Here is a 25,946-nt window from a genome sequence, read left to right as displayed (position 1 = left end):
AATCCTGCGTCATAATTAACATACGTATATCATTACTTCTGTTTTGTGTATTAAAGTGACTATACAATTGTATAAGTTATTTTCGTTCTGTATATAATGATAAAGTGCAATTAAAGTATCATTGCAACTATATAGGAAATCGTTAAATCCTAAATATATCTTGGTTCTTATATTTGATTCATATACTATACGATTTCGATAAATAAATCCCAGTGTCCTATTTGTTTTATTTCAATCATTTATGCATATGATTTGATTTATACATTTATGCATTATGAAAGACCCGGGTAAATACTGGTTAAGAGTTTTTGATTTGTGGAACCAACTACCGCGTAATATAATAGTAGGATCCCTTGATTGTTTTGAGGAATTAGACATATATATATATATATATATGAATGAGATTGAATGGGTATAAATAGAAGCTGCCTGGTAAGGGCCAATAGGCCTTCTCTGTAGTTACTGAGGACGGGAGAGTGCGACGTTCTGTACGTCAGTTGTGTGTGTGCACGACTCAACCAGACCCCGCGCAGCCGCTGTTTAAATTATTGGAACAAAACACAGGGGGTTGTTTTGAACCTGGAGGAGGAGGAGGGATCAGGTTCTGTGGAGCTCATTCATGCCCTATGACAAGGAGAACAGGATGACGCGCCTGCAGCAGTTGTGAGTGCCTGGTGGTGCAGGAGGAGCCCAGGGGCGTGGTGTGAAGCCCAGGGACGTGGTGTGAGCCCAGGGGGCGTGGTGTGAGCCCAGGGGCGCGGTGGACGTCATGTCTGGCCAGGGCAAGTTCGATGCTCTCACCCAAGAACTCGTCACTCACGTATTGGGTTTCCAGGTAACTTGAGTCTTCTTATTTTTTGTTTAATTAAACGAGGTAAAATGGCCTGAAGCCGGTTATGGGTGCTATGGAAAATTGAGGTAAATAGGCCTATCTTAGAAACCTGTGTCGCCTGCCCCTGCCCCCCCCCAGACGAGGGCAGCAGGGGGTCCAGCTCCTCTTCACTATCTGTAAATGGTATTGCCAGTTTATGACTATGGTGCAGAATTTCCATCCCTCCAATTTTTTTAAAAGTTTGGTTTAAAGGAAAATGAGCTGTTTATTGCAAGTTTGCTCACTTTTGCTGATATAATTTAACATTTGTCATTGACTTGTAGTTAATCTAAAATAAGAAAAATGCAAGTAAGCTCAGACCATATACCGTGGTTTGGCACACATACAGAAGAATATATATATATACATTTATTTGTTTCTAATATATATTAAATTAATATCTAATATTTATTTATATTTTTAACAGACTAACTATCAGGCATATATCCTCCTGCCTTATGTTCCAGTTCTGATTATTTTCTCAAAAGTATAATTATGATGATTATATTTTTTTTAAAAGAAACTATATAATAATGTACAGTAGCTGATATAAGAATTTAGCCAGTTCAAATAATTTATTTTTGAGCTTGTACTAAATTAGTTCTCAAAAATGATTGCTGCTTTGCTAAATATTTGATTGCAACTATGACTACTGTGTTGACACTAGGGAACAGGTGCAAACAAGTAGGGGTTGCACTAATTTGAGTAAGGTTATTCATTATTTTATAATTTTGTCTTAGTGTGATTAAAATTTGTCATAATTTATGGTCTTACAGTCTTGAGAAACTAAATAAAATGGGTAGACTGGATTATTTAAATTTATTGGTGAGGTGATATAAAATCTTGCTACAATATACATTTTCATCTTGCCTGATATTTTAGATTAAAAACCTGCCCAAAATGCTATGCTTACTAGTGGCTTTCCAAGAATGTAAAAATACCAGTCTTATGTAATCTCGCCAACACATTATACCGTCTTGTGAATAAATTATTATTATTAATGGTATATATTATCAGCATTCATCATAATTTAAAAGTAAGTGATATTGTACATAGGCTAAAGTGTCATTTCTCAATAAACCACATATTTACCCAAGGGCCACTAACACTAATGGTCTCGACGAGGACAGAAAGCTGGCGGCTTGTCGAAGATCACCCCCCCCCTCTTGGCCTTAATGATCTTTTCCACTTGTACTTTCGACTTTAAGAGTTTTGGTATTTACGGCTTCAGCGGGTACGCAGTTCGGTACACATGGGCACAGGATAAATTTCTCTGAAAGTTTCTTCATTGATTCTTTAATGGTGTTTCTTTGATATTGTGCTAACCTGAAGCTACACCCCATTTGGCTCTGTTAAATATCTGGTAAAATTCCTTCATTTTACCCTCATGATGTGCAGCCTCTCTGGCAAAGACTTCAGTAGAAATGTTTAATGTTCTGATAGATGCCTTCTTGCCCATGAATAATCACTGCTATTTTTGTATGTTCCTAGCTAGCCATTGGTACACATTTCGGTACTAAAACATTCGTAGTTGCTTTTTGCCTGCCTATATTTTTAATATAAATCTATTTTACAAAGAAAGGAATTATTTGACAAATAATTCCCAGCTTTAGAGTTAATGTTTTTTTTCTATAATAAAGTTAAGAATAACATAACATAAGAATAAAGGTAACTGCAGAAGGCTGGCCCATACGAGGCAGTTCCTATCTATAACCACCCAATCCCAACTGCTCACTGGTCCCAACTGCTCACTAACTGAAAAGTTAGCAGAGATCAAATAACCAAGTCTGGCTCTGAACTCTTGAGTGCTAAAGAGCTGATAAATAAGTACTGTGGATAAATATGTTGATTATGATTTGCAGAACTGATGGATGGAAGGATGGGGGGGGGGGGGGGGGACACAATGCTGTGTAGTATTTTCACATTTTACATTTTTAGTTTAGGTTGAGAAAGTGGTAAATCTTGTTTTATAGTACTATTCTTCTTACTAATTTACATAAATAAATGGCCCCCCATTCGGTGCCCAAATTGTGTGTTTGTGTCCTTAAATAAACAATTTCACAAGTGTGTGTGAAGATGTAATTAATCAATTCTATTGTACAGTATATCATAACAACTTAAGAGTAAATATAGGTCATCTACAGTACATTATTGCATAATCTTGTAATCAAATACATAATGGAACTTCTAATTATTCCTATTACAGCAATGCACAGCAAAAAATATTGTAGTTTTTATCTTTTAAAATTATGATAATGAGAATTTTTAATATCTATTTCAGGAGGGCGAAGAAAACTTTATCCGAAGTGAGCAGTTTGTTTTATCTAACCTACTATATCATCACTGTTTGGCAGTGAACAGCCATGCTGTACGTCGTTCCATTGATGGCCTTGCCCTTAAGTTCACCATTCATGGCCAGCACCACAGAGCTCAACAACTAATGTCTCTCACCTCTGAATTTCTTTCCTCTCCTCTCTTCAAAGATCATTTTCAGGTAAGAAGTAATTCTGTAATGTTTATTAATGCATGTGTAGCTACTAATCTTTTTGGGGTTAATTGGCAAACATTGTAGCGGTAATATTTTTTGTTGCATATATTCAAGTGCAATAGCCACTTTTGTCAGTGACTGGCAGTGAGCCAGATTAATGTGCCGTAGATCACTGTACCTTTGGGAGCTGCCGAATAACTTAGAAATGTAATTTTTACAAGCCCAACTTTTTTCTAAAAAAGATGACATGGAAAGGCAGATTAGCACATGCATTCATATGATACATCAAATTGTAGTTGAGAAGTAATAACAAGCAGAGAAAACTAGAATTAAGAGGAAACATTGAGGACTTTCAATTTTTTAAAAGGAAAAACAGGGTTAAAAATGTGCAGTGGAATTTAGGAAATAATACAGTAACCACTTAATCAAAGAGGAATTTCGTTTTTATTAAAGCCCCTCTTTTTCTGGCCACAACCCAATATTCAATAATGCAGAATTTTCTGAAAGTCCCACGAATTGTAGCTGATATGGAAATGTGAAATTAGTGTTTTGGTCTCTACTTGGCATGTGTAATCTGTTTTAAGAAATGGTATTTCTGAATGAAATCTAGATTCAAGTTTTCATTCCAATGTGATCATTCCAGACTGATGTAGAATGGTCATTGCTATCTCTCTTGCTACACCTGAGTAATAGCCCCACACAAGTACCAGTGAGAGAGATCCAGAGCAAGGCTGTTGCCGAGACCACCGAGGAGGGACCACAAGAGCAAATTGACTGGGTGGCATACCTAGGAACAGGAGAACCCAAGTATATCCTTGGGCCAGAGGAACCCCTCTCTGTAAGTCTTACTTTATTCACATTTTTCTTAATTACAAAATCTTCACATCAATATATACTGGTTAGTCTTAGTCACCTGCTGACATCCTTTCTTTCTAATGTTTCTTCTTTGATGACAGCAGACACTGTTACTGGAGCAACTTCAGCCAGAGACTGCTAGTTGTAGCACTTTGTTTAACCACAGCATGCTGTAGAACCACATACACTGTAGCCACAACACTTTCAACCACTTACACTGTAGGTGTGGCACCTTCTACACATACTGTATAATGTACTTTCATCTGCAGACACTGTGCTGTAGATGCGACACCTTTTTCAACAATGCATTCGGTATACCTTAGCTATTTGGCTATTTATTGGCCAAATAAATATTTATTTATTGCTGGCTATACAGCACCATTTGGCTATTTATTGCTCCTCATTGGCCTTTCCCTAATGCTTTTATAATTTGTTTTCTATATTTAGGTCATTGTATTTCTTGCTCATTCCATTTAATTTTGCACTTATATTTTCATATTGAGGACATTCTTGACTTTTGTTTACACATTTTCCTTGTGCGGTACAAGCAAGTAGCAACAGCTGCATGCAAGCAAAACCATGCTTGCATGTGGAATGCCAAATATTTAAAGATCATTAAAACACACTCCGATATTCAAAGGATCCCACATTAAGCTAACTCCCAGAGTAGATGAAATGGCTAAAGAAACCAAGACATTAAAGAATGTAGATACAGTAATTTTGCTGATAGATGAAAAGACAATAGTTTTGCTTTTGTGAGCAATTTGTTGTTGAGCGTTTCCACTTTTTTGTTGGAACAATACAACAAATTTCATGTGTTAGTAAGAATTGTGTTTGCATAATTGAAAGATAGGAGCTGTTCTCATAATATTTTGGTAATTAAAAGTTTTGTTTACATTGACAGGGAAAGGGGTTACCTGCAATCCTGAATATATATATGTATATAGTATATTGACTCAAAAGCACTTATTCTGAGATGATCATTAAAAGGTGCAGAAATAATTTGTATTGGTGAATAAATAAAATGAACCTTACATTCTTATTTTAGGACTGGTCTTCAGACAGTGAGTGCAGTGATGATGAAGGTAGTGGTGCTGCTCAGCTACGTACTTGTTTAGTGAACACGTTACCACCAAACTACACGGCAGAGCTGCTGCCCTCTAAGCAGCTAACGACCCGAGAATTGCTGGAGCAGATTCACCGAGCAAAGTCTTGGGTGTCGGCCAAAATTCACCTGCAGTATTGGGGACCGCAGCGTTCACAGCAACCACCACTGTCTGATCATCCAGCTGCCAATGTGGCAAAACTGTGGTAAGTGTCGGCTCATTGCCGTATAATTTTGCAATAAAGTTTCTACAGTTTAGTTATGTACTAACCCATATACTACATGGATGTTTTAATGACACATTTCTATTATATGATTTCTCTTGGGTATGAGTATGCTATAGGCTATTACCATGAAAAATGCTATTGCTCCTTGATTTGTAATGAAGAAACTGCAAAACATGGTGTTTAACACAATAGGTGGGAGGGATGTATCCCTCAACAACCTTTTTAGGGCTCTAACATGCTTAATTTATTTTCTAAAGGATGTATTTATTTCCTTTACAATATTTTTTGTAAATGCAGTTACTGTATGGTCTTACTAGGTACCTGCTTTTATCTCCGTTTCACAATAAAAAAACCCACATTGAGTTGTAGCAAATTTATTCAAAGACTTCAACAACGTTTGCAGTGTACCTTATTACCTTATTTTATCTGTTCCATAATGTTAGCTCGTTAAAGATCCTGTTAGACAGGTTTATAGTATAACATGAATTTCTTTTTCAGTGTGCCTACTGAGTCATACTGGTGCTAGAAAGATACTGGAGAAGAGCACCCCCACACAAACACTCCCCCATTTACTCCCACATACACTACATACACTCTCCCCCCCCCCCCCATCTCCTCCATCACTGCCCACACACGCCCTTCCCCTCCTCAATGCTACCTGAAGATTACACCCGGAATGCAAATCAGATTACACCCAGCCCAGTGTGACCAAAGAAAGTACTGTACACCTATAATGCTTAAAACCTTTCCAGTCCCTACTTGTCACCATAACGACAGAAGTAGTGTCTGGCTCAACTGCTAGTATGTCAACTAGCTGCTTCCTCCCACCCAACTCTTGGGAGAATGCAGGTGCTGGATGACAACTCCAGATTCCCCCCTCCCTCCCACTCCCTCCCTCCTAAATATACAGGAGGAATGGAGTGTTCAGATTCTTTACCCCTTTAACTCTGTCAGCATGGGTGAAATCTGTTGCCACTTAGGGTCCATAGCAAGTGAAGGTGGTTGGAAAAATGAGCAGTAACCAGTTCATATATCCACAACTGAAGAGATGGAAAACAAGGTTTGAATGCAGCCCTTTAAATCTCGATTCACACATTTTCTAAATTAGATGGGATAAATCATTATCAGAAATAGTAAATCCAGTAAAACCACCTTAAAGGCTAGGGTGTGTGGGTCAACCAGCTCAATTGCTTTAGCAGTTTGGGCTGAGGATTAGTATCCACATCATAAGTTGCACTGAGCTAATCTGAGTCAATTCCCCATGGCTAAGAGTACCAGGTTGCAAGCAACTGATCTTAACCAGTACCAGGTCCCTAGACTCAACCTCAACACTTTAAATCTGGTGAAGAGAACTGTCACTGACCAAATAGGTTGAAACATACATACCTGTCAATGGATACAAGCATTCCAATATATACGTACTGCCCTAGCAAGTACACAGCAGTCTCTATGGTTAAAGTCAAATTACTTAACTGTATACAATCTCATGCTAGAGACTTGAGACCTTTTGTTGGCTTGTGTGCTGTCATCTGATAATTGTTGAAGGAGCAGTCAATTATCATTAGCAGAAAATTAGCAGTTGGGTCAAAGTATTACTAGCCAGTCCCTGTGATGCCAAGTAAATCTTGTAAACACATTGACTGTTTCTACTGAGCTCTTCTTCAGAGCGTCTCTAGCACAAGTATGACCTGGCAGAAATGTTTTGAAATGATCCATGCTGTTCTGGTGGGAAATGTAATCCTTCCCCTATTACCATGAATCTGTCTGGTGGAATGTTGAGTGAACTTGTATTAAAGTGTCATGCTCAGAAAGTTGCTTCATATTCAATAAATATCAGAGTTATGTAAATGGTTTTTAAATTATTTTTCTCTCCAGGGAAGTAGAACAAGGCTTGAGGGGACTGTGCCAACACCTAAGCGAGTGGTCAGTGATGAGGGAGGTCCTTTGGGTCTTATTGTGCCCAGTACCTTCATATGTTTTTATTTTAAACAAAAAAGGTACATTTACCTTGAAGCCAAATATATCGCTTGCAAGTCTGACTCCGGTAAGTTAAGTCTGATAGTTATTTGCTATCTGTAGAATGTTTGTTGCAAGATGTTATGTATAAAATCAGGGTGAATACAATATGCTGAAATTTGTTAGTTAAAATATCAAGTGTGATTGATGGAAAACAAAAAACATTTTTATACTTAAAGTTGAAAGAATAGCAATTATGGGAAGGAAAGAGGCATGTATAGTGGATGGAAGTCCCACTTAAGATAAGGATTTCCTATATAATAAGATGAGGAAAAGAAGTTTGTAGAAGGCTGCAAAAAGGAGAGAGAGAGAGAAGTTTTATAGAAAGTTTTGACTTTAAATTTTTTGATGAGCATATTTGTGTTTTCACGCATGATGCTTGTGATGGTCTATCATTATACTGCTTTTACTGTATTTTATTTGAATGTTTTTAGGGGGCAACATCAAGATTGTTGGAATACCTGTGTGAACCTCTGAATCAGCTGAAAACCTTAGACGCATTCATGCACAAGTATGAATTTCCAAGTGTGGACCCGCCTACACCCGCCACCATCTTGGCTTACACAGCTGGCTTGCGGCTTTGGAGACACCGCTTCCAGTCATATCTTGTTGCTCTGGAAGACCGTGTCAAAAAGCAAGGTTAGATTATTAATGTTTTTTTTTATACAGTACTTAAATCTTGTTCTAGAAAATTGTAACTATTTTTGGCACTACAGTGTGTGTTATTGTATATTTCATGCCATTTTTGCCTCATTTGCCTTTTACTAACTTCCTCTTGTTCAAATTTTTTGTTTGCTTACATGTTACATTTCTTCTATTTTTAAAGATGGGTAAAGACAAATTTTTCTGAATAATAATAATAATACAGTAATAATAATAATGATGATGACTATGTAGAGAAACACAAAGTTGAGAGTAGGAGGAGTCAGAACCCAACACAAACTTGAACATTTCATTGCTAGTAACTGCAGACTGACCTCCATGCATGGACTGTCTATAATGAATTCCTTTTTCTGGTGATTTCCAAACTACTGAAAAGCCTAGCCTGCCAATTAAGCTTTAAGACTAAATTATAATAAAGAGAAGCATTGGGAGGTAGAACTCCAATACCACACCAGAATGTATACAGGTAATGTGTGAAACCCTGATTTGGTATCGGTGGATGCCTCCAGAAGCCTAGAGGATTCAATTAAATCCCAGATTACATTACTTTTTAATATATCGTGGTTTGAGGCGTGTGCTTGGGAGTACCCAGCATGCAGGTTCAGATCTTCCTCATGGGTCCCACTGATTTTCTCACTGATACAACACATTAATGCGACTTCTTTGTGTATGAATTTATCTCGCTCTGTTTGAGCTTTGGGAATAAATAGGATAAGCACTTAGAACTAAATTGGTACAGGTAACTCAAACCTCTATTCAAATTAAAGTCATGCACTTGAACTTGATTTTATTCTGGTTTGTTGTTTTTAAAACTCATTAATCAAGATGTCCTTTTAACTGGAACAGGATAAGAAGTTGTTGAATGCGAATTCATTTGGTTTACTCGAAGAGCAACATCTCTTGAACTTTAGGGGTGCTTATAGACCAATTGTGGTCACCACCTTATTTTATTTCGACCTTGGTAAAAAATTACAAAATTTTGTGTGGCAGTTATTTTCAATTTAATTGTAAATAAATTATTAACCACTCAATAACTAAGCATAAACTCCCATGGAAATGTGCTCTACTTGATGGCTAGATGAGCATGGATTACTAATAGCACAATATGCCTCTTGTGCTATTTTTGGGTGTCTAAATTGTTCATAGTGGAAGACAACAGTTTTGTGTTGAAATATTTATCTTGTGATGACCAAACCACACACTAGAAAGTGAAGGAACGACGACGTTTCGGTCCGTCCTGGACCGTTCTCAAGTTGATTGTGATTTGGTCAACATATTTCAGCCACGTTATTGTGACTCCTTGTCTGCATATCTTGCGATGTTTTTATAGAATATTAATCTTAGGACCTGCCTGTTTTGATTACACTTTCAGAGAGCACATGTACGCTTTTATGGCTTGAGGGAGAGTTGCAACCTTGGTTGCGCACACTGATGTCCATCTATGCAGTTCATTCAACAGCGACCATCAATATCATGGAGAAAAGTCCCAGATACACAGCTGTACGGTTAGTTTTGAATGATGAAGTCTTCATAAGTGTTATTGTGCAATTGTCAACCAGATTTTTGAGGGGCTAAGATTATCATAATAATGTTTTATGTATACACATTTGTAGGTTATTGGGCACACTGTGTGAAGGTGTGGAGGGTGCCAGTGAAGCAGGCATACGAGGCGTGTTGATGAGGCTGCTACTCCATAGTCTTCGCCATTACCTCAGTATAATCCACAGCTGGTTGCTGCACGGTACATTTGTTGATCATGCCAAAGAATTCATCATTCAGAGGTAGGTGTAGTTTGCTCATCATGGTGATGAACTATATTTTTCATTCATTCACCCTGCTATATATATAGCTTGTGGCTGTTTGCAGTTATTTTAATGTAATTCCATAGTTAATTGTACATGTGAAGAGCATGGAAAATAATACGTTAGCGTGGTAAAATTCCTGGGAGCTAAATTGAGGCTAAATGGCCTTATTTAAAAGTCTTAATTAAAGGAACTTGCTTAGATACCTCAGTCAATCCTGAACTGGTGGTAGATGTACACTGTATAGCAATAGGAATCCTACAGGTCCAGGGAAATGAGCCAGGTCTGGAGCAAAACAACTTGATGAACATGTAACACTGTGTTCATGCAAAATGTTGAATGGGCAAATGCAAGTTTTGAGCCGAAACAGATCAATACCTAATTAATAAAGCATAACTGAAGTGAATCATTTTTCAGAATGGGGAACAAGCAAGATACCTCTCAGTTGAGTGTTACCTTTGATTACACCTTGATATCATGATTTGTCCAACAAATCATGAATGACAGAGTAGACACATCGATAAATCAAATCAAATATCCAGGCATCCTGGGCCCCAAGTCTGACACTAGGGCATCTCACTACTATGCCATCACTGGAGGAAAGGGTTGCCGTGAAAACCCTTGACCATGAGTTTTAAGAGTGTACTTGTCTTGCTATGAAACTGGCTAAACCCCTTGAGGAAATGGATCACTAGGACCAGATAGTCTAGACTAGGTCTCCAGCTAGGATGAACATCTCACCACATGCAGGAATTAGCACTGTGCTCTAGGCAGTTTTTGGACTGGACCAGAATTTTGATTCACTACACATTATGATTCACACTTATTCAAGGGGGGCCATGACTGAATGGACAGCGCTTGGGACTCGTAATCCCAGCCACCGGCGGAAACAGATGGTCAGTTTCTTTCACCCTGGTGCCCCTGGTACCTAGCAATAAATAGATACCTGGGTGTTAGACAGCTCTTATGGGCTGCTTCTTGGATGTGTGTGGGGAAAAAATAAATTTAGTACTGTAGTTAGTAACAGTCGATTGATTGACAGTTTAGAGGTGGGCCGAAAGAGCAGAGCCCATCCCCCACAAGCACAACTAGGTGAATGCTTAGATTTTGTTCAAAAGCTTGGTAACAATGGTTGTTCTCTCCCACTAGCATAGCATTAGTAAGTGTTTTTAAGACCCACATTGTACCCCTATCTCTTCCCCTTTTTATTCCTGAAAAAAAATGCGGTGATAAAATGTTGGATAAATTAAAAGTCTCTGCCCTGCAGTTAGTGTTTTTTTCACAGAAAGAAAGATCTAATATATTGGTCTATGTACCATCCCACTGTAAAGATGAAAATACAAAAATTGAAATGAAAATACTGTAATAAATTGATATTTTGTCTTGGATCCAACAAATAACAAGCTTCTTAAAATGTTGTCTTCAGTGTTTGTATTGAATTCGATACATAATCATACTATTTAATTATACCCTATTCTGATATAGGGATGAATCGGTGAAAGCACATGATGAACGATTTTGGAATGAAGCTTTCACGATTAGTCTTGAGGAGGATGAGCAAAGCTGTGACATGCAAGATCCTATGTAAGTATCAAATGTTTACCTGTATTAGGTAGTTCTAGTAGACTTAACCTACTATACTTTCATTTTTCCTTGTGTAAAAAAAGAACTTTCCCAAACAATGAAAACAAACCAACAAAAGTTTGTGAAACTAGCGCCCACTAGTTTCATAAAATTTTGGCGGTTTGGCTTAACATGATACTGTTCTAGACTGAACATGATCCTTGGCTACCAAATTTTTGCAGTTGGATTTCTGTGTTTGCTTCAGAGATTCTTTCCCAGCGCTTAGCATGGCCTGGTAACTGATTGGTACCAGGAATTTGTACCAGAGTGGTGGTACAAATGGTCTGATTTTCTCTAAGCAGTTGCTCGTTTTATTGCGCCTGTGGATTCTAATGGATTTTCCTATTTGTGGTATGTCTCTGGATTGTGTTGTTTCCCTCTCCTTGTAAAGTGAGCAAATTTCTGGTCATGGCTTCCTATAGGTGATGGTTGCATCTGAGAGGTGTGCTGGGCTAAGGCTTGATGGTATTTGTACCAGTGTTAATCTCGTGCACCTACTCTTGCCCCACCAGAAAAGGGCATTTAATTTAATGCTTAATTTTTTGTTCAGTGTTATTTTTTAATGACTTTGTTGATCTTGGCAGGAAAACCATATTGAGATTCCTGTCTCCTCTGGTGGCGTCTCTTACAACAGTAGGCAAATCCAGAGAACTATTGGCCATTCTCGACGTTGAGCCTCTGCCCAAACATTCCGGTGCATGCAGTTTGTCTCAACTGAAGGCGGAAACTGATCAAGGTTTGCTTTATTATTGGTTTGTTATTTTACTTTTTATTTCAGATATTAAATACAGTACATGTGATGAATTGTGTGGGTATTTAACATGTTGCTACACAAATATGATGAATCATGGATTCTGATTACAAGTGTCTTGATTTTACTGCTAATTAAAATTATTTGATAGTTTGTTTATGCATTTAGATTACATCATCATAAGTTTAATGCTTGAATATTTCATTTTCATAAAATGTTTCATAACTTACTTATACCGAGTATCATTCTGTCATCCGCAATTACGCCCTACTTCAAAAGGAGGTAAGTAATGCAACCTTTTCTTATTATTTTCCATCAGAGTCGTCACTGGATGAAGTAGTGGTGAAGTATGTAAAACAAACCGTGTGTCCAGCCTCCAGTGAGAGTGTAGATGGGAACAATGACAACACTGCCAGTGGTGAGGAGGATGCAGATAGTGTTCTCACAGAGAGCAGCAGTCATCTCTCACCTGACTGGGAGGAAAAAGATCCCATTCTCTTGGCCGCTTTCACTGACACCAACCAGGATTCTCGCCATGCTTCTACACCGGCAGCTGTGGATTCTGTTACTAGGCATGTGTTGTTGCCCTTTGGATGTTTTACTTCATAACTGAAAGAGTAACTACAAAGAAATGTTTCTTACATTGTCTTTCATTTGTTCATGGGGGGGGGGGATATCTTTGGGTGTAGCGCGTGATAAAAATTTTTGGTAACGTTCAGGATCATGTTAGGCGAATATAATGCAATAAATGTATACAAGCAAAAATGTACATCGTTTTGGGTAACAAACTCTGCACTTGTCTTCAGTGAAGTTTTATATCGGATCTCTACCTCATGGATAATGATTTTTGTAAATAATGGAACTCGACTCTCAACTTGCATATTCTCAACTCTTCATTGTTCATTAAATTCTTACTGAGTTGTTACATTTCTTACTCGTGATGCATTTCTGGGAGAGACCCATCAATGACTCCCATGCTTAACTCTGGTACTGTACTACCAAGCCTTAGCCCTGGAGAGAGAGAGAGAGAGAGAGGAAAGCACAAGGGAATGGTAAAAAGGACAGGAACTGAAGTTATGGGGGAAACAAGGTGGTAGTCCAGGGCAGGTGGAGGATAATCGGACAAGATAGTGGGCCTAATCACAATGGTTAAAAAAAAAAAAGACCAGGAGAATGAGTGTGTGGCTAGACCACCACATACGTAATAAGCCCAATTTTCCCAGGCCAGACGAATGGTTTGTGAACCTGGATTTTGTACCCTTGTAGATTGGTAGGTGTCGGAACCCTGCAGAGGCAAAATGCCCACAAAGCCAGGGGGAAGGAGGCCTTCACCGTCTCCCAGCCAATTCAAACTTAACAAAGTAGAGACACTGATGGCAAGAATGGTTGATATGCCATGAAAAGAAATGGCACCAAGGACTTAAAGCTCGGAAAGTTGTAAATGAGGCTACCCACAGAGATTACTGAAAGGAAATGAACCTAATTGCTCTCCCGGAGAAGGCATTGGAACGATAAGGGCATAATCTGAAGGAATATAGATATCAAAGGAGGGGCAGGCACCACAGAAAGTACATCTTGAGAAACCCCCAAAGAGGGTTTCAACACAGAATCCACCTCAAGTAAGATTGAGATATGCACCACATGACCCCAAGAGTGGAAAAAACACTTGCCAGAGAGCGCGCACACTTCCAACCATGGCCCAGTGGAAACAAAAGTAGAGGAGGAATGTGTCTGTAGTTACAGTTATAAAGTTTTGTGTTGAATTGGTGCAAGAAGAAAAGTTATTTTTTTAAGTGTAAACCATTTCAACGATTGTACAGTATTGATTAATTTATTTGTGTTCAACCATTGTTGAAGAACATTGGATGTACAGTAATATTGTTGTGAGAATTTTGTCACAACCTCTTGCAGTGTTCAAAAGAGAACTTAACAAGTACCTTCAAAGGATACTTGATCAACCAGGTTGCGACTTTCAGGCTGTGACTTTCAGGCTGTGAACAGCCTCATTAAACAGCCCGATTGATCAGACCAGCAACCAGAATGCCTGGTTAGAGACCAGGCCGCAGGAATAATAATCCTTGGAGTCTTCAACAGGTAGGAAATGTGAATGAGAATGAAATTGACGTAACAGTAATGCTACCATGAAAATTATTACAATTCTACCATCTTTTCTCAATTGGAAATGGTTTATAACTGATAAGACACACCTTACTGAGTGGGTAGCCAATATACTTGTGTTGGAGCTGAACCAGCTGGATATACATGCATCAGATGTTTTCATATATAGCTAACTATTTGTTAATATTTAATGATGGTGGAGATGGATGGAAACACCATTTGTTTTTGTAAAGATCAGGCTGAGGTCTTTAGAAATATGCCATAGATATAAGAAGATTTAATAATGATGGCTTCAGACGACTGTACTTTAACCCATTATTCCTCGTTGGCAGTTTAATTGAAGATATCGGAGATGTTCCTCGGGCTGTATCAGTTGTATCACTCTTGACATCAGCACTCTGTCCCTTGGTGAAGAGGAAGCAGGATGTGCTGAGTGCCAGACTCACCTGTGTATTGGTAGAAAAGAACCAGTTGGATCGCCACTGTCAAGCTGTCCGTTCCGTTTTACTCATGGAAGCTGGTGACATCATGCTTGAATTTTACTCCCACTTGTTTGCCAAGGTAAATACTGCAACAAATATTTAAGAGCTGCAATATATTGCAGCTGTACTGTAGTGTCTTTTATATTTCATGTTCACAACAAGTTACTTGCATGGAGACAGATTTTATTTATGCATCATATTACTTTCTGTTAAGAATTACCAAATTGGTAGCCAAGAAAAGTTTAGGACAGTTATATTTCTTTAGTACTGTACTTATTTTAAATGCATTTATGTAATATAAGGAAGTAGTCGAGCAGTTTTGGTATCGGTAACCTCACTTGAAGTGCCAGAGAAAGCTACAATCAGTTAAGTCATTATTCTTTTGTATATGAATTGTGCATTGGTAGAACATTGCTTCCTTTGGCAACTACCAATCATTGAGGGGATTGGCGTAATGTAGAACATTTTTCACATTGGCAATTAGTATTCATGGAGTAGATTTAATTCATGTAGAAACTTCTCCAGACTTCAAATCTCCTTTTAATCACGAAATACTTGAAACCTTTGCTAAAGAATTAAACAATGTAATTTGGCTCTATAACATGTGCAACCATTGCCACTTACCTGAGAAACAAGAATGAATAATGTGTTGAAAGAATGAATATTGCCTCATCATACACACATTTGGTAAAGTAGAAAGACAGAACCATTAACAGGCAAAAAGGCACAAAGTAAAAGGATAAAAAAAAGATTTTGGAAAATAATATTCACTGAAAGGTCACTGTGAGCTGGAGAATATTCAGCAAGCTGCCACACTCAACTGCAGTGTCATTATACCAAAAAAAAATTAACCATCAGTAGTGAAAAGGTTGGTCTGTCATTTTCTACTTTCTTCTGTCTTCTTTCAAATGTTTGTAGAGGCTAAGTCTTCTTTTTCTTGAAAATCCTCTTAATGTGAATTTTGTCATCTTGCTGCATCACAGAACACACAAACCCCAGACTGAAAGTTAAGATTTTTTAAGAATGTGAGCCCCGACACTCTCGTTGCCTGTAATCACATCACTCTCTGTACTCATTACACCACATCTAGTTTTGTAATAAGATGGGGCCCCTGTTATTTTTTTCAGTTGGAGAGTGGTGATGGTGTTGACAGTATTAGTCTCACTCTTCACCTTCAATATTGCATCGCTCGGCTTTACCCAGAGTTTGCACAATACTTCTCTGTTTCTCTTGCACATGAAGTAGATGCAAGAATAAGTGAAGACAGTGAGGCAAGTGCTTTAGGTCCAAATGCAGGGAGGAGTGATAGTATGCTGGTTATTGAGAAAATCACAGGATCTAGCGGAACACTGAGAGCTGACCGTGAAAGGGGGCACACCACTTGCCATACCAGTGAAGCAGCACCGAATATGCCTCTGTCAAAAGTTGGTTTACCAGATATAAGGATACAATACCAGGTACGAAGAAATATTAAGTTTTCACAATGGTATTACCTGAACTGATACTTAGATTTTAGTAAGGAAGGTGGATAGATGCTCTTTGTCTTGTTGGCAAATTATTTTGGTTGAATCCTTAACCCTTATCGTCACAAATGTTACTATGTAAAGCCAGTAATCGGCATGGTTTAAAATTTTAAATTTATTGTTGAGGGTGGGACTCTTGACCAAACAAAATTTCCATCCAAATAATAATAATTTGGGGTTTAGTCTTGTCTGTAGAATGCCAAAATATTTGGACTTGCGCTTCAGTGAGTATTTTTGGTTTATTCCTTATAGGCACCCTGGCCAGCAAACCTGGTACTTACTGAGCCCATTATGAAGCAGTTCAACATGCTGTTCCACTTTATTCTTAGTCTCAAGAGAGTAACTTATGGTTTAGAAAGACTGAAGTTCAAAGGTAAGTACTTGACAGTACTTAAAAGCTAGTTGGAGAGTGCAGCAAGACTTCATTTTGGAATATATAATGTCACCACTCAATGTGAGGTCATCATCATTTGTTGGTCTACTAGGCCACTGCAATTTCTGTCATTTGACAGTTATCATTATTTTATGGCAATGATGTTAATAGGGTTATAATAGTTCTTTATGGATGTAATGGATTTTACCAAGACCCATCTATGGAAAGGTTTTCGTATTGTTTTGTAATTGCTTATTGTGCAAATGCGGTTATCATATACTAGGGGGGACTGCAGTTATCACCAAATGATGATTTGGTCTTTCCTAGCTGTGATTGAATCCATGCCTGGACGACATGTCCAGACAGAATCACACGGAAGAAGGTGGCATGACAGTTGCTGTGCCTGAACTGATTGACATACAATATATGTACACAAATAGAGTAATTCAACACCAGCACTACACTGTGTGACCTAATAAGCGAAATAGCACATGTATAGACATGCAAGGTGAACATGGGAGTCCTCTCCCTTCGTTACGCTTTGTTAGCATCCCTCTAATTTGGCATCGAAAGACACAATGACCCTGCAACCCTGAAAGCCCTGTCAATGACTGTCCAGATGAGATGAAACATGTAGAGGTTAACCACCAACACATTCAACAACCCTCAAATGTGGGCTGCTTTGAGGATTAGCTCCTGAGAGGCAAGCAGCAAAACTATAGCCAATGTTGCTTGCCACGGTGGAAAGGACAAGGCAGACCACCTCTGGTTGTGACAATACGCTACTGCTACAATGTCAAAGGTGAAATGAAAGACCAAGACTTGAGAAAGTTGTGTGCAACGCAAACTGCAGGCATTGCTCGGGTATTAATGTGATCCTGTAATGTCAGAGATCATTGTAACTGACCCTAAAGGAGGACACGGGAAACAAAGCTCCAACCCGTGCTGGGAATCTAGGTAAACTGTATACGAGGAGCTGCTTGACACGACCCATGAGAACGCCGTGCAAGCGAAGTTCAACTGTCTGAGGAGGCTCAGACCTCAAGCATGCATGGGATATTCTTTTGGGGTAAATACAAAATTGATGTGAAAATTAACATAAAAAAATTGGCAAACATTTTTTTTTATTCATATGTACATCATTTATATAATTTTTCAGATATGGCCAGCTGGCAGGCAGTAATTAGCTCTGAAGGGGCAACAGAGGAAACTGTTGGTCCACTGCAGTCTCGTCTACACCGGTTGCAGTTATTTCGACAGTGGTTGTTGTGTTTCTCTCGGCAGTTGCATGACCATTTTGCCAATACTGTATTTTTGCCCTACCACCAAGCTGTAGAAAAGTTGTTTGCATCTCGGCCATCCCTCAATACTATAAAAGCTGGTCGGTATTATTTTATTTGTATGGTATTTTAGTTAATAGTAAAAAGTTTCACCTGAGATTTTACTTATACTGTATTCACTTTAAAACTTCAATCTCTGATGCACTTTGAGTCTTCTCCATTGGTGTATTCAGCTTATGTATATTCATATATATATATATACAGTATATATATATATATATAAAATACATTTTTTTATTTACAGAGCACACGAAGTTAGTAAATAGACTAATGACTGAATGTCTGATGGGCAGCAATGACAAAATACTTCCTCTTCAAGTGGTACTAAATAAGGTGTGTTAATTTCTATATAGATCTTGTATTTTTGGTTAAAACTTAAATTACTGTAAGACAGTGGTTTCCAAGTGGTGGGTTGCAACCCCCTTGCGTCTTCTGAGTATTAGAAGTATTAGAAAAAAGTGCCATTATCACAACAGTTAGTAACCAGTGCTGTAGGCCAAAACAGGAGTTTTCATTGTAAGTTCCCTTGGCACTTTTCCCTTAAAATACTCATTACCCTGGAATTATTTAGCTGTAACTTGTAATTAACAACTTATTTGTTGTTAATATTCTGTACTCTGCCATTTGTGTACACAATTGCTTTAGAGTTTGTGCATTATTTATATAAAGGTTTTCATTTGATAACGGCTTTTGTGTCTTCAATAAACTCTTGTAATATGTATGTATAATACGTATATTTTTTAAAGGTATTTTGGTTAACGCGTCGTTTGAGTGAGCTATGGCTGCGTGATATTGGTCATGTGAGCACTGATGAGCTAGCCAGCTTGGAGAGCCAGTATACACAGGTGCACCGGTACCTGGTCAACTTCCTCACCACACTTGTCACCTTGCACTTTGTGCCACACAGTGAGTATAAACTATTGCACTTGAAGCATATCTATTTTGACTATATAATTGCAATCTTATAAGATGCCTTATTCAGGGCACATCTTTGACATTTAGGCATGATTGCTCACTGTAATTTACTTGTATAACATCGCCCATGGGTTCAGATTGTTGTTGTTCTCCACATTGTCATAAGTAACAGCAGTCTGGGTCACATACTGTACTTATTACTCCCTGTGCTAAAAAAATATTTGATTTCCATGATTTTATTCAGAAATAAATGCTAGTAATACAATACTGTTACTTTAATGTTATTTTTACAGTTTACTACAGTAGTAGCATATTTATTTCTTCCTGTTTCCTTTTCAGTGGAGGGATTGACACGAACCCTTGTTGACACAGTTCCCCTTCTCACCCAGCGCTAGAGGTAGTTATTCTTACAATATCAACTTGCACCTAAGAGTACCTTAATTTGCAAAATCTCAGGTGTACAGATTCTGTTTCTAAAATCATTTGTGTGTACAGTACAGTACCTACACAGAAATCACATTAACATGAATATCCATGAGAAAGCCAGTCCAAATTTTTACGTATGATCCACAAGCATTGGAGGAATTGCAAAGTAGTCCTACACCTTACTCCCCAACTTCAGAAACGGTGGATTTTCTCATTGATATATATCAGGTTAACATGATTTTTGTATTTCTGAAGATGGGGTGTAAGGTGTAAGACCACTTAGCCCTTCCACCAAAGTGCTTGTGGGCATACATAAAGACTTGAACTAGCTTCAGTAGGGACCTCCAGACTTTGTGATTTCAGTAGAAATCCGGGTGTATGACTTTTACAAGTCAGCGATGGTCTAGTGGTAGATTATGTGGCTTGGCATTGCCTTTGTTGGTTTGCTCCCACCTCACAGCCCTGGTGGATTTTCTCAGTACAGTACAGTATCTCTTATTCTGTAATTACATGTGCTCTGGTATCGCATTTCCATATACTGCATTTAAGTTTTTGTATACTGTACTATATTTATAATTACAGAATTTCTTACTAAAGCATCTGTACAGTATTTGAATTAACATGCTACGTCATTCAGTGTTGATTTATGCCGTTTAAGTCTCAAAATGGTAGCTGTAACTTGTAAATAATGTACAGTTTATGTTCAATGAAATCCTTTTGTAATAAGCCCTGAATTATCTGTGAATAAGGCAGCTTTTTCTTTCAATGGTCTTGTTTCAATTATTCTTTAACCCCCTTCTCTCGGGACCAAACGTTCGTGTCAGATACCTATCTAATATAGGGAACAAAGAAAAGTTTAATTTCTTTTGTCTTTATTTAAAAATGTAATTATAATAACAATCTCCGAGACGTCAGTTGAGTGGAGTACAGTACTATGTTCAACTGACTACCAGAGTACACAGATGGTTGGTGTCAAGAACAGAAGAGTTATATGGGAGTTGGGAATTAGGAAACAGGGTCGCTAGCATACATAACATTAAGGGATATCACCAATTATTGTAAATTAGAAATGATAGGAATTTCTTTACATTGAAGCTTCATACGGGATAAAACGAAGCTTGGTTTTTATTCGTAGTCGTATTTACATATGCCCATCACAGAGCTGTGAGCCACCATATATTTTTATTCTTGTTACAGGTTTTTCTGTTGCTTTGTTCCCTAAAAATTTTCCCTATGAAAAATATGCAACCAAAATTGGGATTAGTATACAGTATATGAATTTTAAACTTATAACATAAGCCATTATATCATTCATTATTAGAGTGCAGGAAACAAAACCAAAAAACATATTTCTACAAAATACAGTAGTTTAGCATACCAGTGTTGGCAACATTACCGTGTGTTCAAGTGCTAGATGGAAGCATTAACAGCAGTGTCAACAATAATGTTAAGCACTTTTTTTGTATTTTTTTTTTGTATTATATATAGATTTATGTAGGCAGCTATCAAGTCAAAACAGGCCTAGGCTTCAAGCATAGCCAGTGTGGACCAGCACCCTGCATTGAACAATAATTAATGGTAATTGCTTTTCAAATTCTTACTCTTACACTGTTGGCACTCAAACAGGAATGCTTTACATGTCATTTAATTAAGATAGTTATAGTTACTTTTTTATATAATTATTGCTAGTTTAGTACCAATGAGGATTAATGCAAGTAACAAACCCTTAGACTTATGTAAAATTTTACCAATATAATAATTAAAATACTCATAACAGCAACAATGCCAGAAAGAGCATAAAATTGTAAAAGTTTTAGCTCTTATAAATTCTTTGAAGCTTGCAAATACTTGCAGTGCATATAAATAAAACCAAGATCTATTAATAATTTTAAATTATTTTTTTAACAGCTCTGTTGAAGTCTCGTCATACTCAACAATAATCAATGAGAATACAATTTCAACATTAAGGGAATAAATTGAGAAATTTCTCTTCAAAAGACAACATACATGTTCACTAGGAAAGCAAATACTAACTTCCCCCACCAATTTTAAAGCATAATGCTGGGCACTTGTTATTTAATTATAGTTAAAGAACAAAAATCATTATTTACAGAATTTATTACAAATGCCCATTATTTCATTCACAAACATTCATAACTTCTTGCTGACATGACCTAGAAATGCTTCAAGAACATTACTCTAGCATGCTATGGACTCAAGTAATCACTTTCTTGTAACCTACTGGTACAGTTTCTTAACTAAAGTCTTGTAAACCACCCTTTCAGGCGGCAAAAGTTATAATATTTAGTACATTATATTATAAATACTTCCACTGAAAAATAATGTTTTTCTTTTCTAAAATATTGCAACCTCTTCATAGATCACAAAGTGGTGTAGGTCTATTTTTTTTTTTTACACGGAGATATCAACATACCTATAATAAGTGTTCGAGAATTTAAACAAATATGCATTCAAAAGCTAAACTGAAGCATAAGTCTGGATAAAACAAGGCTGTAAAGCTATATACCATTGTACTAAATTGTGTCAACAGTAATATCAAATTTAATTAAAAACTATACAGTTTTTTAAACATTTTTTGATAATTTTATAATTTTTCTATTCTACATTCGACTAGTATTTGCGTTATGACACGACCGATATCAAACACACAATAATATCGGAATGTTATTCTTTCATAATGTCAGAAATAATATAAATTGCAACATATCACATGTTAGGTAAGGAGCACCATTCATGTTAGTGTGATTACAGAGGCACATTTGGGTAGAGAAACTTCCAAGTCAACTTGCTGGTGGCATTAGTGTGAATATAGTACCTGCTAGATAACACTGAGGTCAGTCTTCCCTAACACTTGCACAAGGTTTTGTAGTTTGGGTGTTATCACTATTCATGGACCTAATGTGAATTCTTTGGCTCACATTAAAAAAAAAAAATTTCAACTAAATATCTGCAGGCACTATTTCAAGCTCACTGTACCACCTACACAGCCTTAATTCCTTGTTTTATTTCACTGCTATATTTCTGTCTGGCGGGACATGAAGAATGTTGGTGCAGGAATGCGCGACCCCACACCAGACTTTCTTGGGGCAACTTTTAGAGAACTATTAGGGCTGGTAGTACCAATGTTTACATTTATTTTTGGATCTAAACTCTGACTTCCACTGCTAGACACATGTGCATTCACCCAGGAAGTTGTATACTCCTGAGCTAGTTCTGGTGGTAAGGACTTGCCCTCTGCTGCTAAACTTTCAGACACTTTTGCTCTGAGTGAGTCGTATATATCCTTGATGCACAGGAGAGTATTTTCATCAGGTTCAAGATCAGCAAGCTGTTTAAGCACTGGTCCACTGGTAGTTGGTGATGTAAGGGTGGATCCGGGGGCTGAACGTTTTGGCGACCGATTTAAGGGTGTGGCTGGGGCCGAATGTCCAAAATGCCGACGTGTAGTAGCTGGGGATGCTGATGCTGAACGCACAGTGCGATGGGTTGGTGGTTTGTAGGTATCGGCTGTGAGACTTGGACGTTCCCTTGATGCTCTGCCATTCCAAGTATTTTTTCCTTGCGGTCCACCAGACACTGATGGACGCCTTGTTGATGGTCTTAGGGCTGACGTGTAGGAGATTCTCTACCTAACATCATTAGACCACCCTCACTGGTAGCACTTCGGCTGCGACTTATAATACGGCTCCCACGATCCTCACTGCTCCGACGTAATCCAGGTCCTGAATTCCAAGCTGGCTTTGATGGAGATTTTTCTTCAGGAAGGGAAGTTTTCTTTGATTTCTTGCTACCCATGAACGGACCTTTTAGAGAATCAACAAAAGGTATTTTTGACTTTGGTATACTGCTGGAATTCTTTTTAATTTGTGAAGGTGGTGACCAAGTATTGGTAGCATCTGAAAGTGGGTAATTAGGAGGATTGACTATGGTATTTGTTGGAGATCGTGGGGGAGTGTTAACCGATTCCTCTGTTGACATTGATGATCCTTCAGATGACATTTGTGTCATAGAAGATTCTGGACGTTCTGTAAATTAAGGAAATATTGAATTTTAACATTTATGCAAAAATATACAGTATTGAATGCTAAATTAAAAAAAAAAATTATTCCAAAGCTCAAATTTGTATTTTGTATTTACTAGAACAGAATGTATGATAGCACAGAAAACACTAGATGTATGTAGGCATCGTATTCTGAAATTGAGAAACTTGCCCAGTTTAACAATTTATCAAATCCCATTGATTCTTCAATGCCAGTATTGTAAACTGAAATAGATGCCGTTTACCAACTCTTTGCTTCAATTAGAAACAAATATACAATAACTAATTTTCTCATAATAGAAATATTATTTACTTGAATTTATGAAAGTTATCATTAGTACCTTGTATATGTATCATATCTACTCTGTACTTACCTATCATATCACTTGTTTCCACTTCAAGATTTTTCTTGGGTGTTGGTTTGCGTGTTCTAGGTAATGAGCGTGAAACAGTATTGCCTTGACTTTTGTAGCCTTCATCGCTAACTTCAGAAGAGTCATCACGCCACGCCATCTGCTCGTCTCTAAACCCTGATGTTGGTCCCCATTTCCCAGAGGTGAATCTGTAGTACATACAACTAAATGAGATGAACAGCCTTATAAAAAATTTAATAGGTAACTTTGTATAAATATATTTCATATGGAAGGGAGTACCACCTCTGGCTGGAAGAAGGGGACCCTTAGCCTGAGAGGAACTCACACATAATGCATTAGAGGGACTGTATAGATATTAACATTCAATTGGAGTTTTTACATATTTGGAGAAGCTCCATCTCTCAATATTTGTGCTGAAAAATGAACAAATAAATAATCCTTGATAAAATGTATTAACCATTTGACTGCACAACACAACCAGAAAAGTTCTTCCCATTTATCTATAAACTGGGTGACAATCAGGAATGTTTTAAAGTACCGCATAAGCTTTACAACTCCTGCAGGTACACGGAGCTCACATCTGTTTTCTCAGGCCTCCAGTAAACAGATGCTGTCTTGTACAAAAATCATGGACACCCCTCCTGGGTATGAGGTCCTCAGTGCTAAGAAAGCAATTGAGAGTTTGCATGCAGGAGCAGTCACTCATGCCCACATCACTTAATGATGATGATGAAATAAATACAATTATTTGTTGACGATAGTGACATAGAATACCCTGACAGCAATAGACTATGTGCAAGGTTCAGATATCAGTTTACCTAATGCTGGTGACAGTGTTTACAGCTCGAAATAAACTTGCACACGACCATCGGTATTGCTACATTTATGCATCATGAATTGGAACCTCATGTTCCTTTAGAAAATATACATGTGAAAAATGATTCAGATCCAGAGTTCTCATGCTAACAGCAGTGTTGTTGCTAGAGTTAGCGGTGTGTAGTATACCAGGAGGCTCTTTGCTGTGTCAAATGGTCATAGTAACTGACAAGCGTGTGCTGCTAAGCTGAACTGTTTAGTGATTTGTAATGGTGCATAAAAATGTAGCTAGTTATATATAATGTGTGTGTATACAGAGTAAAAACGGTATGCTTTATTATTCTAAGAATATGGTGTGATCATCTAATATACTTGAGCATAACAATGTTCCACATATTTCTCAATAGACACACTACTGAATAATATTACTGCAAAAAACTAGTGTGAAAAACTAATCGCCAACACTGAAATAACCAAGTAAAATATCTTTGCTATAACTCATGCCTAGCCCAGGGCAACCTCCACTGGGCAATTACTTTGTGAATGCTCATGAATTGTAACCGCAAGATTTCCTCGGTCCACAACAGCCAAAGCAAGTAAGTTTTTTTATTTTAATTTTCTCATGATCAGGGAATATATTTTAACTTAAAAGTAAAATCTGATTTTTTTTTCTTGCACAGCGAGATAATGTCATGGAAATTTGAGTGTGCAGCCCAAGGGTTAACAAACTTTGTATACTGGAATAACTATTGTACTTGTTATGACAGCAAAAAAATGCAGCGAACATGAAGTCTTATCAGTCTTATCTTAAGTCATTGTAAAATGGTGTTACAGTATGTTAGATTAAGGACCTGCCCGAAACGCTATGCGTGTTAGTGGCTTTGCAAGAATGTAAAAATATCACTAATATAATCTCGCCAACCTATTGTACCTTCTTTTAAATAAATATAATTATTATGTTAGCTGGTAGAGAGTTTACCTTCCAGACCCTAAACGAAGGAAGCCAGAAGGGTCCCGACTGGCAGGGGACTGTGATCGCTGACGCATAGAATGGCCACCTTCCAGCGAGTCTCGCCTCATTCCTCGGCCTGCACTTGACCTGCGACGAGGGGATGGGA

The 25,946-nt window shown here is 37.7% G+C and overlaps 2 protein-coding genes across 3 annotated transcripts in view; one reads left to right on the top strand and one right to left on the bottom strand.

The window, feature by feature from the left end:
* Positions 1–486: 486 nt before the first annotated feature.
* On the top strand, positions 487–25,945 carry Grip128 (gamma-tubulin complex component 5). Of its 2 annotated transcripts, XM_045750926.2 has the most exons (19): positions 487–835; positions 3,153–3,365; positions 4,003–4,197; positions 5,263–5,525; positions 7,422–7,590; positions 7,997–8,201; positions 9,598–9,730; positions 9,839–10,006; positions 11,513–11,611; positions 12,235–12,386; positions 12,721–12,973; positions 14,852–15,080; positions 16,129–16,458; positions 16,777–16,897; positions 18,057–18,278; positions 18,482–18,570; positions 18,984–19,143; positions 19,492–19,549; positions 25,815–25,945. In XM_045750926.2, exons 1-18 carry the CDS (start codon positions 770–772, stop codon positions 19,545–19,547), a joined length of 3,123 nt encoding a protein of 1,040 aa, XP_045606882.2. In that variant the 5' UTR covers positions 487–769; the 3' UTR covers positions 19,548–19,549; positions 25,815–25,945. The 2 variants fall into 2 exon arrangements, with proteins under 2 accessions (XP_045606882.2, XP_069160440.1); XM_069304339.1 differs by lacking the exon at positions 25,815–25,945 and having other exon boundaries at positions 19,492–20,344.
* The window catches only part of LOC123763661 (GAS2-like protein pickled eggs), a 38,535-nt gene continuing 33,022 nt past the window's right edge, over positions 20,434–25,946 (bottom strand). Inside the window, 4 exon segments of the mRNA XM_045750929.2 lie at positions 20,434–23,205; positions 23,208–23,624; positions 24,013–24,200; positions 25,808–25,946. Coding sequence (XP_045606885.2) covers positions 22,613–23,205; positions 23,208–23,624; positions 24,013–24,200; positions 25,808–25,946 — 1,337 coding nt within the window. The 3' untranslated portion in view covers positions 20,434–22,612.

This window comes from Procambarus clarkii, chromosome 52 (genome assembly GCF_040958095.1).
Source record: "Procambarus clarkii isolate CNS0578487 chromosome 52, FALCON_Pclarkii_2.0, whole genome shotgun sequence".
NCBI classification, from domain to species: domain Eukaryota; kingdom Metazoa; phylum Arthropoda; class Malacostraca; order Decapoda; family Cambaridae; genus Procambarus; species Procambarus clarkii.
This window is presented reverse-complemented; position numbering and strand designations above follow the sequence as displayed.

Excerpts from the sequence above, each read along its gene's own strand:
- Grip128 (XM_045750926.2), top strand. The coding sequence starts at position 770 with ATGTCTGGCCAGGGCAAGTTCGATGCTCTCACCCAAGAACTCGTCACT. Across the intron at positions 10,007-11,512 it reads AAAGAATTCATCATTCAGAG|GGATGAATCGGTGAAAGCAC; the intron begins GTAGGTGTAGTT and ends ATTCTGATATAG. Across the intron at positions 16,459-16,776 it reads ATATAAGGATACAATACCAG|GCACCCTGGCCAGCAAACCT; the intron begins GTACGAAGAAAT and ends TATTCCTTATAG.